Source organism: Stegastes partitus, unplaced genomic scaffold (genome assembly GCF_000690725.1).
Source record: "Stegastes partitus isolate 25-593 unplaced genomic scaffold, Stegastes_partitus-1.0.2 Scaffold1669, whole genome shotgun sequence".
In the NCBI taxonomy this organism is placed as follows: Eukaryota; Metazoa; Chordata; class Actinopteri; family Pomacentridae; genus Stegastes; species Stegastes partitus.
In genome coordinates, this window is record NW_007579400.1 from 13,089 (window position 1) to 31,567 (window position 18,479).

The following is an 18,479-nucleotide window of genomic DNA, read 5'->3' on the forward strand; positions in this document are numbered from 1 at the left end:
CCTGAAATGATTTCATAGATGACAAATGGTGGAGTCGTGGACGTTCAAGCGTCTGGCCACATCCCTCATGCCAGCAGCCTCTCCTCAGCTTTCTCCTGCCATCTGTGGCGTCGTGTCATTTGGAAAAACGTTGCATTTGAGGGTGACCTTTCATGGTCACAGGTCAAAGGAGTGTCTGTGCACTGATCACGCTTTCTGATCATTGTCCTTTAAAGACACAGCTAAGTACGATATCTGTTAACTCAGCGATCAGGTCTTTGTGCCCAATTGGCTAAATTACAACTATTTTTGACCAAAACAATAGAAGTTAGGTTTTTGATCTTCTTCTCAAAGTCAGAAAAGACCATTTGCATGCTACATTTGATTTTTTTTTCAGTGTATATATACACACATATTTAATTGTTTATTTGGAATCACATGTGTAATACATCACATACAATCTTCTTAATCACAGATAATTATATTCCCACGGTGACCCATTTTTATTTTTATTTTTCACAACACATTTTATACAATTACATGAAGCAAATACAACATGAATATAGAGTGTTTTCATTAAAATAAAAGAATAAAAAACCTCAATATAAAGACAATCAGGTGAATGAAATAAATCTTAAACAAAAGAGGGGCGTCTCAGGGAAATATACCTTTTCCAGTCTTTTCAAATAGCTTCAAATTTGGATTGTTGCAGTCACAGAGAAAAAGTTATTCTCTCCATTACAAATATTTCATAAATTATGTCGCTCTATTGATGGGGCATCTGGCTTAAGCCAATTCTTGGTGATAGCTTTCTTAGCAGCCACACTTAGTCCACCAAGCAGACATCTTGCTTTGACACCCATAGCTATAGAGTGTGTAAGCCCAAAAAGAAGTTTGTCCCGGTTAAATGTGATATCCAACCCAAATAAATATATTTATATTGCAGACACACCCTCAGTCATTCTGGATTCTAGTGTCATTTTTTTTTCTTCTGTCCTTATTTGGTGAATGCTATTCTCAGATTTGTTGCCTTTGCTTAGTGTCTGATTCAAATTGTTTCATTAGGAAATAATCAATTAAGTCTTGCATGAGACGCGTGGTCTTTAATCCTCAGTGGAAACCGCATTAAACTGCAACTGGCGTCATTTAAACCAAATCACAGCTCATCCAATGTGGCTGGAGTGGACTTTGCATGCACAGAATGAGTAAATCTGTCGACCTGTTGACCAGGACAGTGAGATCCCTGACACCACAGAGAAGACTAGTTAATATGGAAAACCCGGGAAGCACTACTAATGAGAGAGGAAGTGCGGCGGTGTGATTGGTCCACACAGTCCGAGCAGTTCCGCCGCCCCGGGCCGGCGATACACTTTCACCCCCCCGCACTAACTCCATCGTCCTAAGGCCAAGGACTGTTGCTGAAACTGCTGTCTAGACACGGCTCGGCCCGTAAACCCAGAGGCTGGGTGTGAAAGAGGTAGGCTCGGATCCTGCACACCAAACTGTGGCTGCAGTCTTTGTCCCAGCATCCACCTCCCACAGTCTGTGAGCATGCTAACGTAGCCCGGCTAATGTTGGGGAGCTGGGATCGATAATCGATAACAACGTGACGATATGATGATTTGCTGATTTTGGGGCGGAAAAAAAGAAGCTTATAGAAGGTTTTAAATGTGTATTCGGAGCGTTAATGCCGTCTCAGACTGCAGCAGGTGAAGAGCAGGAAGAATAAGAAAACATGGACGTTAGCATTAGCTGCCCTGCTAATGAAAAAAGCCTCGCAAAGCTAACATGCTCAGCGTTAGGCAGCTAAGCTAACATAACATTTGCTAATGTTAGCGAGCGGCAGTGCTTATAGAAATGTATTTATTCTGTTAATGCATCCCTTTATGTGTGTATTTAGGAATTCACTGTGAAAGAGACCGTGTTGGTGCGCCGAGGTTAGCTAGCTTTAAAAAACCAAAACAGCAGCTTCGCATCCTCGCATCATCTCGTCAAATTCGACTTTACCGCTAGAAAAGTGCGAGTTTATTGTCATTCCCTGTCACAAAACCACGAGAATTTAGCTAAAGGTTGTGTCATTAGTAGTGTGTATTACAACAGAAATGGTGTCTGTGAGCAGAGGTTTGACAGCAGCATCAGGAATCAATTCTGTCGCCATCTTGGAAGGCAGTTGAGCAGCTTTGTTCCAATAATGGGCCTTAATGAGTTGATTCCTGGTCAATTTAGAACAACCAGCACGAATACTGCAGCCTGTGTGGAATATAGTGCATTTAAAACCATTTGTGTATATTGTTCTAATGGTACACAAGCTGTGGATGGCTGTTTAAGAAGCTCCAGCTGCATAAGAAAAGATTATGTTATAATATACTGTTGTGACTATAGTACACAGTTTTTAAAGCAGCTACAATCACTATTTTACATGTTTAAATCGTTTTTAGTTTTATGGGCAGCATCTTCATTGTTCCAGCTAGCTATTCCCAGCACTGAATGACAGCGTAAGTGACTCGCTGGTGAATAAGCTGGGCAGCTCAGTGTTTTGTTTTCAGAGTTGGAGGAGAATAAATGAGAAATAAAATGTAGACGGAGACAACTGAATGGAAATCATGCTCTGTTTGTGCTTGAGGTGTGACGAGTTCGCTGTCACGTTGGCTGAAGCAACTAAATAAGGTGATATTATGTGTTGGGAGTTCGTTAATTGTACGTTTTTGCAGGTTCAAATGTCTACTAACAATATTTGTGGTGAGAGTGGAACAAGTGAGTGCATGCAATGTGAAGGTTGTTGTGATAAATCCATTGAGAATTCCCACCCAGCACCACTTTGCCTTTTCTTGTCTTTCAGCCCATTGTTTTGGTTTTACGATCCACAGAGTTGAACTCTTTTCAGCCTAATTTCCAGCAGCCAGAGGCAACTGTTCAGGGGTAAAGTGCTGATACACCTGGAATAGTTACCAGCAAGTAGACGAAAGTTGTGACTAGTTGCTGGTGGATGAGGTGGAGAATTTAGTCAGCGATCAAGGAGGGTAAATGTTGGACTTTTTTAATCAGATGACCAGAAGCAAGTGTCCAGATTAATGCTAATAATATTCTGTGTCTGGCAAGATATAATTACGAGCTTGTTAGTCACAACGTTTTGATCAGTGCACAGAAATTTAGAGGTTTTCTGTTTTTGCTTTTTTTTGTTTAGCTCTGATTTTTTTGTCTGATTCAATTTGTTGAATTCCCAGAGCAGAGGTGAGCCTTCCTGTATTGTGTAGCTGAACGGTGTCCAGCCAGTGTTGTGTCAAACTGTATTTACACCAATGCTGTAACATGATATTGGCGTCTGCTGCCTGGCAGACGACGCTGTCTGCTCCATTTTTGGGGGTATATAGATCAGTAAGGAGGAATTTATGTCCTCAATCACAGAAAAATGCACATCCAAGACAACCGATACGTCTGACAGGTTAGACATGGATTGCTTTTTGTGGGTATTTAACATTTGCACCTAAATATAAGTGATCAGCTCAAATAGAACATCTGCTGCCAAGTACAAAAAAAAAGTAGATTGTGGTGCACCACATCCAGTGCTGCTAACCTAATTACTGGACCAGATGGAGAAAATGGGTAACTTGTAAGAGGAAAGATTTTACACGGCCGCAGCTTCTCCCTTTAAAACGCTCCAACCAGAAAAGCACTGATCAGATTTCACATTTCGGTGCCAGACTTAGTTTATCACTGTGGAAGTGGATGCTGCTGACTAGCTGTTTGTCAGGGTGGATTTAACCGTAAGCAGGTTGTTGTTATTTCAGTGCAGATGCAGAAAATGCATCCTTCGCTGTCACGCCTTAATCTAATTTCTCCCAGTAATCTGGCTTCCGCGTCCATGTGAGTGTAGTCGTAAGTCGTAGCGGTGGCTCGTGTGTTCAGCAGAACTGCCAGTTAAGATTTACAACGCTGAAGGGCAGCTCATATTTTGGCTTCGTTAGAAACACCTCGAGTGCAGGTGATATACTGCAGCATCCTGAAACCAACACGGCTACATTTGTTGATGTTCCAGCTGTGATGAGTCAGAATGTCTTCTTTCACCAAGATGTTTTCAGATATTTCCACTCTCAGATCATGTCCCGCTCTCTTTTTTTCATTTTATCTTCTTGTCATGTGTTGATCTTAAGCTACACTACTGAAGCTATAAATGTTGTGGAAGATTTTATGTCTTAATATGTTTTACCACAAAACTACTGTCTCATTAACGAGTTGAACAAATAAATCAGCATTCCCAGTCAGCTTGACTTTCCAGTTTAGATGCCATAGAATTAATTTTGTGATAGGAATACGAGGTTTGCAGCATGTGTTTGATCATTGTTTATGGTAGAAGTGTCAAATTATTGTAATATTGGAGGTTTTTTTTTTGTAAAAGCTGCCTGTGTTTCAGGTGCACAATGTCTGAACTTTTTATGGAGTGTGTGGAGGAGGAGCTGGAGCCGTGGCAGAAACAAGTTCCTGAAGTTCATTTGATAGATGACGACGACGACGAGCCCATCTTTGTCGGAGTGCTCTGTATGTTGAAACTCCTTTTTAAACACATTAACATGAAGCATTTAAACACAAAGGCTTGTTTGATTTTGTGATATTGAACATCCAGAAGCACAAATCATCGCTTAGTCATGACAGTATAGTTCTTAATCACCCTCTAATGTTTAACATGTTGCGTGTTTTAAGTGTTCAGACATGTACAGACAAGGGTTTTGTTCAGTTGCTTATTTTGGCCCCTTTTTTTCAATGTTCTTACAGCTAATAACCAAAAGGATGGGAAGCCTAACCCTCCAGCTCCTCAGAGGACCACTGCTGGTAAAACAGAAACTAAACGCTCCACTCTGCAGCCTGCCGTGGGCCCTTCACCGATAGTGCTGCCGCTGAGCATACCTGGAAATGCAGTCAATACTGCACCACCCACTCTGACAACAGTCACTCCACAGCCTGTCATCGTCAATAACCAGGTATAATTGGTGTTAGTGTTTTAATATGTATTATAATGCTCATATGCAATAAGAACAAACCCCCCTAATGTGGATTTGTTCTTTTTTTTCAGGGCTTTATTGTCACTTCTCCGCAGTTAGCGAACAACAGTGAATTTATTGCCTCTCTTGGGACCCAGTATCCTCCTGGGACATCATTTACAATCGTACCAGGTAGACCTGAGTCTAATATACTTCTGAGTAGCGATGTGGCAACAACACCACCGTTAATGGTTTAAAATCAAACATCATGTTAATATTTCAAATCTGGTAGCATCATAAGTAATCCAGCATCAGTAGCTACTGGGTTGATACTCCAACATAAGAACAACACATACTGTACAGTTATTGCTTCAGACTCTCTAAGCACCACGTTTTAAGTGTAACTCATTTACCAAGACAGGGACAAAAACCCCGTAAACAATAATTTAACTGATAGCATTTCCAAACCTGTAAATATTGCAATAAGTTGATTATCATGAATCCTCCTGCCCATGATGATGTAGTGAAAATCTGAGAGCCCTGTTTCTAAATCTCCTTTGTGCTCTCAGTCATGTTTATTTGCTAATGCCAGTCCTGTGTCCTCCGTCTTTCAGCTGGTCAGCAGTCGCTTTTTCAGCAGGTCACTCCAGGCACGGTGATACCTGGTGCCGTCCACAGGCCTCAGGTGCAGCAAATCAGCAACAACGTTGTGACTTTGACAAACGTCCAGAGTCCTGCTGTGTATTCAGCACAGCCGGGTCAGCTGCAGCCCAACCGGCCCACCTCTCAATCTCTTCAGACCTTTTCTTTGCCTGTGAAGGACAACAGCAATAACAGAGGTCATTTTCATCATGTGTTGTTTTATCTTCACTGTATTCTATCCGCTGGCGGTCACTGAAATGTCTTGTGTTTGAATTTATGCAGATCAAAGTTTAGTCAAACGAGGACTGACTCCGCAGGAAATGGACAGCGCAGCAAAAAGACCTAAGATGGACTTGGGTGAGTTTGTAACAGTAGAGAAAATCCTATTGATAACATTTAGTAATCTGGTTATGCTAAACAAACCTTAATCTTAGCTCTTGTTGTGTCTTTACATCTTGTTAATTGTCACGTTTAATTGGTTTTCAGTATCACCAGCAAAAGTAATTGTCAGAGTGGAAAATGGCATCGTAAAGAAAAAGTGTCCTAACTGTCAAGAAGAGGTCATGTCAGAGGAGGACCTGAAACATCATCTGATGGTGAGTGAAGCTCTGGTGAAATCGTAGCTACTAGTTGAATTTGACATAAGAAACTTGACAGATCCACCAAAAGAAGATTGTTTGGATTGAAACAAAGACCAAATGGTTTGTTCCATGATGTTTACTGGCTGCCATCTTTTTCTGAGCAGCAGCTTTATTTCGCTGTTCCCAACGAGGAGCGTTTGTTGTCACCTAGACAAAAACTGCTCTACCCGGCGTCTATGTTCAGAGAGGTCTGCCTCTTGGTGAGGTCGATCTGAGCTCTGAACTTTTCAGAAAGACGCTGACATCATCGCTGTCGCTTCCTTCAAAGCAACTGATCTTACTGGCAGGACTTGGCACCACAGTAACCGAGAAAATGAGGAGAAGCTTTTTGTAGACACGTCTCTCTATCCTGAGCTGTATGAAATGCCAGATAGAAATGATCACAAGGAGCAATGCTAGCCCGTCATGCAGTTAAAGTGGGATACGGTGTTGTCATAGAAACAAAACACATGGGAATGCTGTTTTGAGAAAGTGTTCCTCAGTGCCCTGCCAGAGACAAATGCTGTATGAACAGACGTACTTGCTTGACAGATATGAGTGATAGACATTGTTTTGTTGCTGTATACAAAGCCCATAATGAAAAGAACTTCATTTTGGTATGTTAACATCTTTGTTTTAATAAATAACCCTTTGAACTGGAATTGCCCCATTTATAAGTAAAATGTGTCTTTATTTCAGAGCTGCAGTGCAAATGTGGGAAGCACATCTCCATCAGCGCAAAACATTAACGCGAACAAGCGCATCATGCTGGTGTCGGATTTCTACTACGGCCGCTTCGAGGGAGACACGCACAAGAAAGAGGCACAGAAGACCAACACCACCTTCAAGTGCCAAAGCTGCTTAAAAGTTCTGAAGAACAATATCAGGTGTGATCATACGTTTTATTGCTTCTATGAGTTGCACTGACACTGAGGTGAAAGTGTTAAAAGCAGCAGCATTAAGTTGTTTAATGTCATTAAGAAATCTACGAGGCAAGGCAGGTTTATTTGTAAAGCACCATTCATACCCGAGGTCATTCAAAGTGCTTCACACAGAAGTACAAGAAGACAGATAAAATCAGTCCACAGAACATAAACACAATTATAATTAATTACATTAAAAACAAAGAGGCAGATAAAATCAAGCCATAAATACAGTCGTGACTCGATAATCCGACACTAAATGTAAAACCTTCTTTCATGTCGGATAGCAAGGCTGTCGGATTGTCAAGACGGAGGTCGAGACACAAGGAGGGATGATGCTTCAAATCAAATCTAATTTTTTTTGTATAGCACTTTTCATACACTTACGGCAACACAAAGTGCTTTACAGAATTAACAAAAAAAAAAAAATGATGTGAATTTGTTGCTTCAAATTCAACCTGCAACCTACGTTTTTCTTTAAACCCACTGACGTGAGGAAATAATTTTCCGTCACTTGAGTTTTCTGTCAGAAACTTTCTGCATACAGTAATGAACGTGTTCTCAAAAGGCAGACTGGGACCGCTAAAAAGAAATCTATCCGGTGCCAATAAAGAAAAGGCCGGACATGTTCCTCTGCTCTAACTGCAGCTTTCCTCTCAGATGGATGATGGTATCAGACCGTTTTCCCTCATGGGCCTAAAGATGAAAAATGACTGCTAGTTTAGGTGGCGTAAGAACTGCTCCTTTGATTAAATAACTTTGCTTCAGAGCATTGCAAAAAAAAAAAAGCTTCTGTAAGCTGCTTTTAATGGGGAAACACATTTGTACCGCGGGCGCACTCTCACAGTCGAGGTCATAGTTCATCCACACAAAAATTTCTATTAGGGGAGCTGAGGTAGCAGAATGTACCGGCTGAAAAATGGGCCGTGCCTCGTCAGGGCAGCGGTGGCAGGTAGCTGTGGAGGTGCTCGCCGCAGCCGCAGGGCACTACATCATTAGGCAAAACAAAAATCTGTGTGTAATTGCTGATATTATAACGGCTATTATACATGCTTAGAGAGTGAGGAGCGAGGAGAATACTTCATTTATCTTTAGCACCTTTGGGACCTGGACCATAACCACTGCATGTACACTGGCCATGAATATTACATTTGTTTCCCCCCACTGCTTGATACTGATCTAGTTTTAATGCATCTATTTTCTCTTTTTTTAAAAAATGGAAATGCTCCTCAAATTACTGCATATAAGTCATGTGATTTTTAATCATTTATGTTTTTATCTATTAATTTTTGCTGAATTCGGTTCACCCTGAGCGTTGTGTGCGCTTGCTAAATGCACACATTGTTTTAATTGGTGGATAGAATGGGGCTTTATGGTAACCACACATAAAATATGGAAATATAGGTGATATTTGAAAATCTTTTTCTCAACTGGTTCATTTCTAATGGATGATACAGGGGAGAATTAACTCAACGCATCACGCTGTTTACCAGCTATGAGTCTGTGCTACCTTCTTTGATAGAAGTCTTTGCATTTTTTCTTGTCATTTCTGACCATTTGATTCTGCTGGAAAAGCTCTAAAAATAACTAGTAATTGATTGTAAAAGTAATGTTCTTTAACTCATTCATCTCCATTATTCCGTCTTGTGTTAATAAAACCAATATGACATTTGTTTAGCGTTGTGTACAGAAAAATGGCTTTTTATAAATGAATCATCATTTGATCTGCATGCAGGAGTTTTGCCTATTATCTATTTTATCTCTTTATTTTGGGTCCGTTCTGGTTTGGACAGAAATACTTAATTAAAATTTCTTATGTAATTTAATCTTTTCTCCCTTTTCCTACTTTACTAATTGCGAAGTTGCCAATAGTTTCCATTTTAAGGAGATTTCAGTTCCTCTTGTTACAGAAATATATAAGAGTTTGTTGGGTATCCTTGCAGGTAAAAGCTGGCTACCCTGGTGAAACGGTTGCCTGACGTTTGTGTCTGCCTCCCTTACAGGTTCATGAACCATATGAAGCACCACCTGGAGCTGGAGAAGCAGAACAGCGAGAGCTGGGAAAGCCACACCACCTGCCAGCACTGCTACCGACAGTACATGACTCCGTTCCAGCTGCAGTGCCACATCGAGAGCGCTCACAGCCCCATCGAATCCTCAAGTATAACATGATGATCTGTGCAGCTCCGTCTGGCGTGACCGTTCATGGCCATGTGTAATTTTCTTCTCTTTCCCTTTTCAGCCAATTGTAAGATTTGTGAGCTGGCGTTTGAGTCAGAGCAGGTGCTCCTGGAACACATGAAGGGGAACCACAAACCCGGGGAAATGCCTTACGTCTGCCAGGTCCGTCACTCGTCAGCGAGTCATGATTTAATGTTTCAAGTGAAGCGATCACTGATCATAAATGTGTGTTTTTACTGATTCCACAGGTGTGCAATTACAGGTCGTCTTTCTTCTCAGATGTGGAGACACATTTCCGAAGTGTCCATGAAAACACGAAAGACCTGCTCTGTCCGTTCTGTCTCAAAGTTCTCAGAACCAGTCATATATACATGCAGCACTACATGAAACATCAGGTATGAGGCTGGTTCCACACACGCACTTGAATGTCCCATTTCAAAGCTACATTTGGACCTGGAGTCGTTACTGATACAGAGGAAACGTCTTTTAAACGGTCATTTCCTAAGATTCCTAAACAGCATTTACGAGTTTGAACTCACTTTACTGTTAACTCCACGTTGGGATTGATTTGGCTGTCTGCCGAGCACCTTACTGTAATACATAAAAGGGCGACAATAGAACCGGCTTCTCCTCACCGACCCTAAAGGAGCAATAAATATGGTAGAGTTGGAACCAAACGTAATTAATTGCCGCTCTATTAATAGCAATGAAAGTAGTTTCTTTCAAACTTGTTATGGTCTTTCAGTGAATCCAAATGAAACATCTCCGCAATTAGCCTCTGCTCACAGCAGGAATTAATCATGGTTTTGTGTTTCGGCGCTGTGATGTTTTTTCTATTTCAGAAAAAAGGGATCCATCGCTGTGGAAAGTGCAGACTGAATTTCCTCACCTACAAGGAAAAAGTGGAGCACAGGGCTCACGTCCACAAGACCTTTAGGAAACCTAAAGCCCTGGAGGGTCTTCCTCCGGGTACCAAGGTCTGACCCAGTCATAGCAACACCAGTGCAACACTGATCTTTGACCTTTTATGTGATGTTGTATTCACATTCAGTGTCAGATTATTTAGTGCATCCTGTGTTCTCGTTGCAGGTGACCATCCGGGCCTCCCTCACAGGAAAGACGCCTGTATTGCCAGCCTCCCCCGATCGATCAGGCTTTATCGTCACTCCGGAAGCAGCAAGTTTCAACGACTTCAAATCCAAACCTCCAGTCACTGTGTCCAAGTCTAAATCCGCCGTCTCTGGAGCGGGAAAAGCCAAGACGGCTCAGAGCAAGAAGCAAGACGCTCGAACTTCCAAGCACAACCTGTCACTGAGGAACCTCAGGTGGTTAACGGAGCTTTTTTCACACAGTGCAGTGACCAGTCAGGCTGATCAGCAGCTTCAATCAGCAATGGTCGAATAATATCATAGGTCTGGGGTATTTTTTTTAGCTTGGTAACTGCTTTTTGTTGCCCAATTTTGAAATCATGAAAAGAAAACAGTCTAAAACTGCCTCACGTGAGTCGGCAGCATCAGTCGGTCTGAAAATGTGTAGAGTTGGAAGTGAGCTGACCAGACCTCTGTACACAGTAATACCAGTATTCTTGGATGGAGAAGCGCTTAATGAACTGACAGAAGGTCACCAAGAAGTTTAACGTTGAGACCCGATTACTGTATGAACGAATTAAATGTTTACGCTTTCTAATAATTTATTTTGACGACAAGACGTGCTCTTGTTTCCTGCGTCTATAACCCCAGACGAGTTCAGATCTGAGTCCTCTGAATCATTCTGACTCCCACCACAGCCACTAACATGGAGCCCCACCTCCTGGGTTCTCATGACAGGGTGGGAGTAAATTAATGGACGTTATTAAAGCCCAGCAATACACAAAGCAGCTAATTGTGTTTTCAATTAATTTTCCGGACACTCTCCATTAGGCTGGCTAAATATAATATGGTGGAGAGCAGAGTTTCTTTCTTTAAAAAATTAATGAGTGTGATATTTGGCTAATTGGGCTCAGTAATCAAAAACAATACGCTGCCTTTAGACACATGATATGGCCTTTTAAACAGATCAGACGTAGTATAATGTAGTGGTGTTATAGAAGAGTTCAGACCAGGAGAATAAAATTAGGAGCCCGCAGACAATTAAAACAGGTAATTAGTTAGAGGTTTGTGCATCTGCTGTAATGAACCAAATAATTCATCCTTTGTTTTTATCTTCAAATCTGACTGGACTCATGAAGAGAAATTATTTCCAGTGTTTAAACATCAGCCGTAACCGTGTGATCGCATTTTGTGTTTTCAGCATCAGCGGAGGACGTTTCACGTGCATCGAGTGCAACACACAGGTGGACCACTTCTTTTCTCATTTCCCGATGGTTTCAAACTGCGGTGCGTGCAAATATCGGACGAGCTGCAAAGTTGCCATTGGGAACCATATGATACGGTGAGTAGACGCCTGAGTTGAATGAAGATTTGAATTGATTTTAGGTCTGCTGTTTGTGTTGACGAAGCTCTCTTTGCCCGTTCATCAGATTTCACAGCACCATCACCAAAAACAGATTTTTGAAAATGGATCACAAGAAAAATTCAGCAGCGTTAAAGTAGGTGCACTTCATAATTTTGCACTTCAGTAAATTCCGAGTTGCACCAGATCATGAGGAGAATCTTGTTCTTCTTCTTTCAGACTGACCCTGGTCTGTCTCAACTGTGACCTCCTCGTGGACGCGTCAGGCGGTGACCTGATGACCAAACATTTAAGTGATCGACCAAATCACACTTGCAAAGTCATCCAGGAGAAAGGTGCGTATGTTTCCTGTAGCGCCACCTCAGTCATGGTTAGCATGTAGTGTCACAAGTTTATTGAAAAAGGTTGTTTGTTGTTTTTAACCCAGCAGATATCAAAGCCAAAGATCGAGTGTGAGTAGAATTTTTGACTCACGTTACATGTTGTTGATCTTCTCTTGTATGAAATGCATTGAAGACCAAAAAGACATTTATGCGATTTTTAAAGGGGTACTCTTGTGAGTTCATAGTTCTATAAAGTCAAGAAAAGTATCACAGCACCTGGAGATAAACTGACAAAGACCACAGACACTAAATCTGACAACTTTCCATGATTCAACTCAATCGTAAAGTCAGCATTTATTTCTGAACTCTTAAGCACTTTTTAGACACTGTGTACAAAACACTGGTGCCTTCATCAAATTTGTTAAAGTGACGATGTTCTGATATTTAGATATCCGACATGGGCCACTTATCGTTATTGTTCCTCGGGGCGTTATTCAGACATAACGACCACAGTGACGGAGACAACACTGGACAATCTGGTAACACACCTAAAGGCAGCATTGACTTCTGCTGTACTGAAAGTGATTTAGAAATGTTACTAGATCCAACCTATTAAGACTACCATCGGATATTTACAGAAACGTAACCAGGGTGCTCATACAGCATGAAGATGTTCAGATGCCATCAGATTAATGGGAAGGAGGACGTGTCTGACAGGGGCTTCATATTCATTGAATTACTTCACAGAATGTGTTCACATAAATAAAGAAGGCCAGATATAAAGACTGAGATACTTGCTTTGGATAACTGTTTTCAGTTTATGAACATCAGTCTTCTCAGATGGTACGTTAGAAATCTTCCTGTTTCAGTTGTTAGCAGTTTACGTTGTTTCCTGATGACTTTTATTTTGTGTCTGCAGCATTTTGACTGAATATTTTTTCAGAATCCTTTAATGTCATTATACCAAAAAAAAGTACAACGAAATTGGGTGCAATCCCATTCAGTGCAAAGAACAACGATAAATTAGCATTAAACTGTGTAAGATAAAAACAAGACACCAAGACAAACAAGATGTTTGTAGAGCCTATAGGTGTATATAAAAAATTCATGACAGTAGGTATAAAATGGATATAAAAATGTGAGTATTTACAATAGCAGCTGACTGTCATCAATCAAAGAACTCGTATAAACCGTTCTAGTTCACAGAAACACTAATAACATAATAAATAAATAGAAAATAAAGAGGTCATTGCGTATTTCCCATCATGCACTGAGGCCTCGCACCTGATCTCACTGCCGATGATAAAGTCGCAAACTGGGACCAAATGGGACGTAAACTCTGATCTATATGCACCGATTCTGAAGTAGACATAATGACATCACTGTGCCAGCATTTGGTCATTTTGCTCAGACGTGACTTTATACTTGCACAACTGTTCTTATTGGCTCCCTGTGAACACTGAGCCCTCGTGTGTGAAGTAGGCGGAGTGCCCCTTTAAGATGCCATAACAATATGGTCCGTATAATTTGGCCTCTGTTCCACTTGTACTAACCACACACTAGCTCTTTACTAATGTCTGTGACTTGTTTCAAATATTGAACTCTGTTCAATACTTGGTCATATTTTTTGGTAATAGTTTAGAAGAACGTTCTGGCTGCATGTTCATCTGAAGTGTGTCGGTGTTATTTCACCCTCTTCCTTTCATCCAGGCAACTCCTCATGCGGCAGCCGGCAAAAGTCCAAGTGTACTTCTTGACGCCAGCATCCGGCCAAAGTCCAAAGGAAACGAACTTGAAACAAGCTGGAAGCGGAACTGTTGAGCAGCCAGAACCCGAGCCGGGTGATCAGGAAAAAGGTCCCACAGAAACCACTGAAGGTTCCCCTAAAGGAGAAGCGAAGCAGCTGCAGCCGGATTTATCGTCTCCCTGCGCATCAGAAAGCGGCGCAGGCGTCTGCGATGAGGCGGTGGGCAACTCAGAGAACCCAGACGTCGGAGATCAGCTCCCCGACTCTGTGACTGTGACCGAGGAACAACAACCTGAGCAAGACTGAACGTGTACGTCAGCTAAACATCAGCGCACATGACACACGGGACTGAAACGGATCGATTTAAAAACAACCTCGGCAGAGTTTTTTTTTTTCTTTTTTTAACAAATATCAAACTTCTGATGTTGCTTTGGCTGTTAATAATCCCGTCCACGTTCATGTGTTGGGCACGTCAGTTTTAACAACTGGAGAAAATATTTTATCTGATTTTTGTTTGCTCCTTTGTGAAACTCGCGTTGCCTCACTGTATGTAGAAAAAACAACTCTGACAGTTATGAATACAAAAAAATAAAAACTGAAGTCTTCTTACTTGCCCTGTAAACATTAGGGATAAAGAGCGTGCAGTCGCAGAATTATTCTGCACCTTGACTAATTCCAGACTTTCAGTTTTACACTTAAATGGTTCATTTTGTACTTCTTAAAAGTGTTCATATAAAGGCTCGTTAACACCTAAAGTGGGTGACATTATCCTGCAGAAGGGTGTTAATTGGCTGTGTTCTCCATCTCTGATGTCTGTGAGGTGATTTTTTTTTTACGTTTTTTGCTCTACACAGAAATTTCTCAACGACTTTGACTGTAAAACCACATTCTCCACGAATCCTGCTCAGTGGCACAGAATGTACATGCTCCAATTACGCATGTGGTCCCCCCTGACAGTATGTATACTGACATTGTGTAATTTTATCTTTGATTGTTTCAGCATTAGCGCCCCCATTTTCAACATTTTGCACTGTTACTTTGATTCAAGCTGTTCTAGATGGTTTGGGCTTTTAAGTGAACAACAGATTTTTTAACTTTTTTTTTTTATTATTTGTAGATTGCTGTTATTGTATAGCGTTTTATTTTTTGATGTGATCTCTAAGCTGCTCCCTTTTTTTTTTTTTAAATAAATAAAAAAAAAATCTGGTGTTATACCAAAAAAACAAAAAACGTCGTCACTGAAATGTTTACATAGTTTACAGACAATTCCTGATTGTGGCAGAATAAGTGATGTAGCACCTTTTATCTTCCATTATCACCTGCTGGTTTCCAACATCCCACAATACTGTTATATTAACACTCAAACGGCTGCTTTAAATCAATGAGAAATACAGTAGTACATGTGTAGAAAATATCAAACTTTATTCTCCAAAGGAATGTCATCTTTGTGAAACGTGTGACTTAGAGAGGGAATTAGGTGAAGAGTGGTCTAACGCTGAGCCAATGTAGACTTTGTCGTTCTGTATTTAAAGCCCCAGCTTGTGAGAGTAATGTGCTACCTCCGGCGTAGTTACTCAGTATGGTACTTCACTTGGCTTAAACCCCGTTAACCAACCATTACGGCCCCAAATGCTGGTTGACTAAGTTGCCTTTTTATTTCTCATTTACTGGAAAAAAAAGACAAATTCCCTGTAGCTGTGGGAAGATTTTATACTATGCCATTTTTATTTCATTTTATGTGGCTTAATATGTTGAAAGTAACTGGTCATTTCATAGGTGTTTTTTTTTTTAAATTTTTAAAAAGGGTTTTCACTTGTAAATACAATAAAGCTGTAGGGCAAGTCTGCAAATGTATATATGTCTATGATGGCACTATAAATGTAACCCACCGAACCTGTTTTGAATGCATTCCATGGAGATCTACAAACTGGGTCTAGAACAGCGTTTTCTTGTTGTTGGTTATGTAAATAAATCTTTACTACAAGACTCTGGGTGTTATCTTTATGTTATTTTTGCTCTCTATAGCGGTCAGACCAGATCCTGTAGGTAAAGTTATCACTAAGGCACATCTGGCATCTGACATCAGCCGTCACGTTTGGGAGGAACATAAACAAGTATGGCAAAAATAATAGGAATAACAACAAGGAAAAGCAATGGGTGCTGTGGGACCCTATTGGAAGGCTGTGAATGTACTATTTTACTTATTTAACCAGGTGAGTCCCATTGAGACTGACATCTCTTTTGCAAGAGTGCAGCAGCAAGGATTGCAACAATACAACACAAAACGTAAATAATATAACCTCAGGCATAAATACATGAAATACATACAGCCCATGAAAACTCATTTAAAGCACCTACAGACTGTAACAAACATTTAAAATCTCCCAAGGAAACAAGGTCAGACAATCTGAGCGTTTTCTGGAGCAGATTCCAGGACTAAGGGGCATTGTGATAGAATGCAGTGAACCCAAATGCAGTGAAGGCACAAGGGACCGAGAACAATAAGAAGTCCTGGGAGCGCAGGCTGTAGCCACTAGTACAGTGAATGAGGAGGAGGTTTAAATAGCCAGGGAGAAGCCCTAATGCAGATAAAAATATGCCAGTGGAGCCATCTGCGGTAACAAAGTGATGTCAGACCAGACCCTTCCTATAGATGACAGTGATGGGATTTGGCGTTCAGAATGAAATACAAGGCACCATTGATGGACAGTGTCTAACGCCTTAAGGGATGCAGCAGGGGCATGCATATAAAGAACATCACCATGATCACTTACAGGGAGAAAGGTGGTCATGACAAGTCTCCTTATGGTACACTAAAATACCTGGCTTCCCATCCCATACCGCATTAAATTCAAAATCCTCCTACTCTCCCATAAAGTGCTCCATAACCAGGCTCCCTCTAACCTCAAAGACATGCTCCACCCCTACACCCCTTCATGTACTCTCTGCTCTGCTAATGCCAACCTCCTGATCATTCCCAGGACTGAGCCCGAACCTAGGGCAGGATAGGACCTTCTCCGTCGCAGCTTATTAATTTGTTCTAGAAAACTGCAGCTCTACAACAGAATGGACATCATGAAACAACAAAGCAGCCTCTATATTGGAAATGATCAACTTTTTATACAGTTCTCATGGTGTGGCATTCAGAAACACGGACAACAGGAAGGTTGGATGTAGAGGGAACCAATCCTGGACGAGGTTTGCATGTACTAACATGCATACAGACAAAAATAAAACACTATGTTTAGTCACCTACAAATACAGAAGGAGGGAAGTCTTAAGGGCTGCATAGGTTATAGTGTATTTTTGTTTTGTTCTTTGCTTGTCCTTTTGCCTCTTCTCCCACAAGGGCACGTGTAATGTGAGATTTTATGTTTAGATTGTTATTTTTCACAATTTCTGTCCTACAACAAATCAATTAATTAACCTAATTCAGGACTTTTATGGTCTTTTGGACCCCAGGCTATTTGGTTTAGGTGACAGGTATTGTTTTTTTTATTTCTGAAGATTATTATTTTTTTAAATATAAAAAGAGGGACATTTGTCATGCACTTGGAACCAAAAATATATCAGCTTATCAGAAAATGTATTTAATATAGTATAAAAGTCTATAATGAATACCAACAAATATCCATCCATTGTCTATCCATCCATCCATCATCTATACACCGCTTAATCCTCACTAGGGTCGTGGAGGGCTGGAGTCTATCCCAGCTGACTCAGGGTAAAGGCAGAGGACACCCTGGACAGGTCGCCAGTCTAACCAACAAATATTTTGCATGTATTCTTTCTTGGGATCCAGTGGACCCCGAAAGATCTTCTACATCTGGCAACATGAAAGTCCTGAATAGGGTTAAGTATTTTGTTCATCCATTTTCTTCCACTAAACTGGGGTCAGGGGCAAGATATTCCAGGTTTCCTCTCCATCGTAACACTTTCCAGCTCCTTTTGGAGGATCCCCTGGCGTTCTCAGGTCAGATGCAACATGTAATCCCTCCAGCAAGTTCTGGGTCTAACCAGGGGCCTTCTCCCAAATGGAAGTGCCCAGAAACCTCCAAAGCAAGGTGCCCAGGGGACAAGCTAATGAGATGTCCAAATTACCTCAGCTGGCTCCCTTCGAGACTGGCAACCTGTCCACGTGTCCCCTGCCTTTGCCCTGAGTCAGCTGGGATAGACTCCAGCCCCCCCCCCGCGACCCTAGTGAGGATTAAGCGGTGTATAGATAATGGATGGATGGATGGCTCCCTTTGACGCGAAGAAGCAATCAACCAGTTTCCAGCAGACAACCACGGCCTCAGACTTGTAGGTGCAGATTCTCATCATAGCCTCTTCACACTCTACTGATCCGCTCCAGAGCACACTGAAGGTCATGACCTGATAAAGCCAATAGAACCACATCATCTGCAAAAAGCAAAAAGCAAAAATGCGACTCTAAAGTTCCCAAACCTGATGTTCTCCTCACCTCAGCAGTGCCTCAAGATCCTGTCCATGAGCATCACAAACAGGATCGGACAGGTGCAAAGCATGTGCGACCTGACAATACAAACACAGCTCTCAGTTTGGTTGTACGAGGCCTGAATGGCTAATAGCAACGATTCCCAAAGTTCCTGAGGCAGACACAAATGTTGTAGGTCTTC

General features: G+C 41.4%; 1 protein-coding gene across 4 annotated transcripts; it reads left to right on the plus strand.

Moving 5' to 3' along the window:
* The first annotated feature begins 1,318 nt into the window (after positions 1–1,318).
* znf280d (zinc finger protein 280D) lies at positions 1,319–15,828 on the plus strand. Of its 4 annotated transcripts, none has more exons than XM_008301394.1 (18): positions 1,319–1,456; positions 4,391–4,515; positions 4,750–4,955; positions 5,048–5,147; positions 5,570–5,794; positions 5,880–5,954; positions 6,084–6,193; positions 6,917–7,104; positions 9,144–9,301; positions 9,383–9,483; positions 9,570–9,716; positions 10,164–10,298; positions 10,411–10,646; positions 11,611–11,751; positions 11,840–11,908; positions 11,992–12,107; positions 12,200–12,224; positions 13,806–15,828. In XM_008301394.1, exons 2-18 carry the CDS (start codon positions 4,398–4,400, stop codon positions 14,146–14,148), a joined length of 2,493 nt encoding a protein of 830 aa, XP_008299616.1. In that variant the 5' UTR covers positions 1,319–1,456; positions 4,391–4,397; the 3' UTR covers positions 14,149–15,828. The 4 variants fall into 4 exon arrangements, with proteins under 4 accessions (XP_008299616.1, XP_008299617.1, XP_008299618.1 ...); XM_008301395.1 differs by having other exon boundaries at positions 12,203–12,224; XM_008301396.1 differs by lacking the exon at positions 12,200–12,224 and having other exon boundaries at positions 13,806–13,942.
* Positions 15,829–18,479: the final 2,651 nt, after the last annotated feature.

Coding starts and splice junctions, on each gene's coding strand:
- znf280d (XM_008301394.1), top strand. CDS start 4,398: ATGTCTGAACTTTTTATGGAGTGTGTGGAGGAGGAGCTGGAGCCGTGG. Junction 5,795..5,879: donor GGACAACAGCAATAACAGAG/GTCATTTTCATC, acceptor GAATTTATGCAG/ATCAAAGTTTAGTCAAACGA. Junction 12,108..12,199: donor CAAAGTCATCCAGGAGAAAG/GTGCGTATGTTT, acceptor TTTTTAACCCAG/CAGATATCAAAGCCAAAGAT.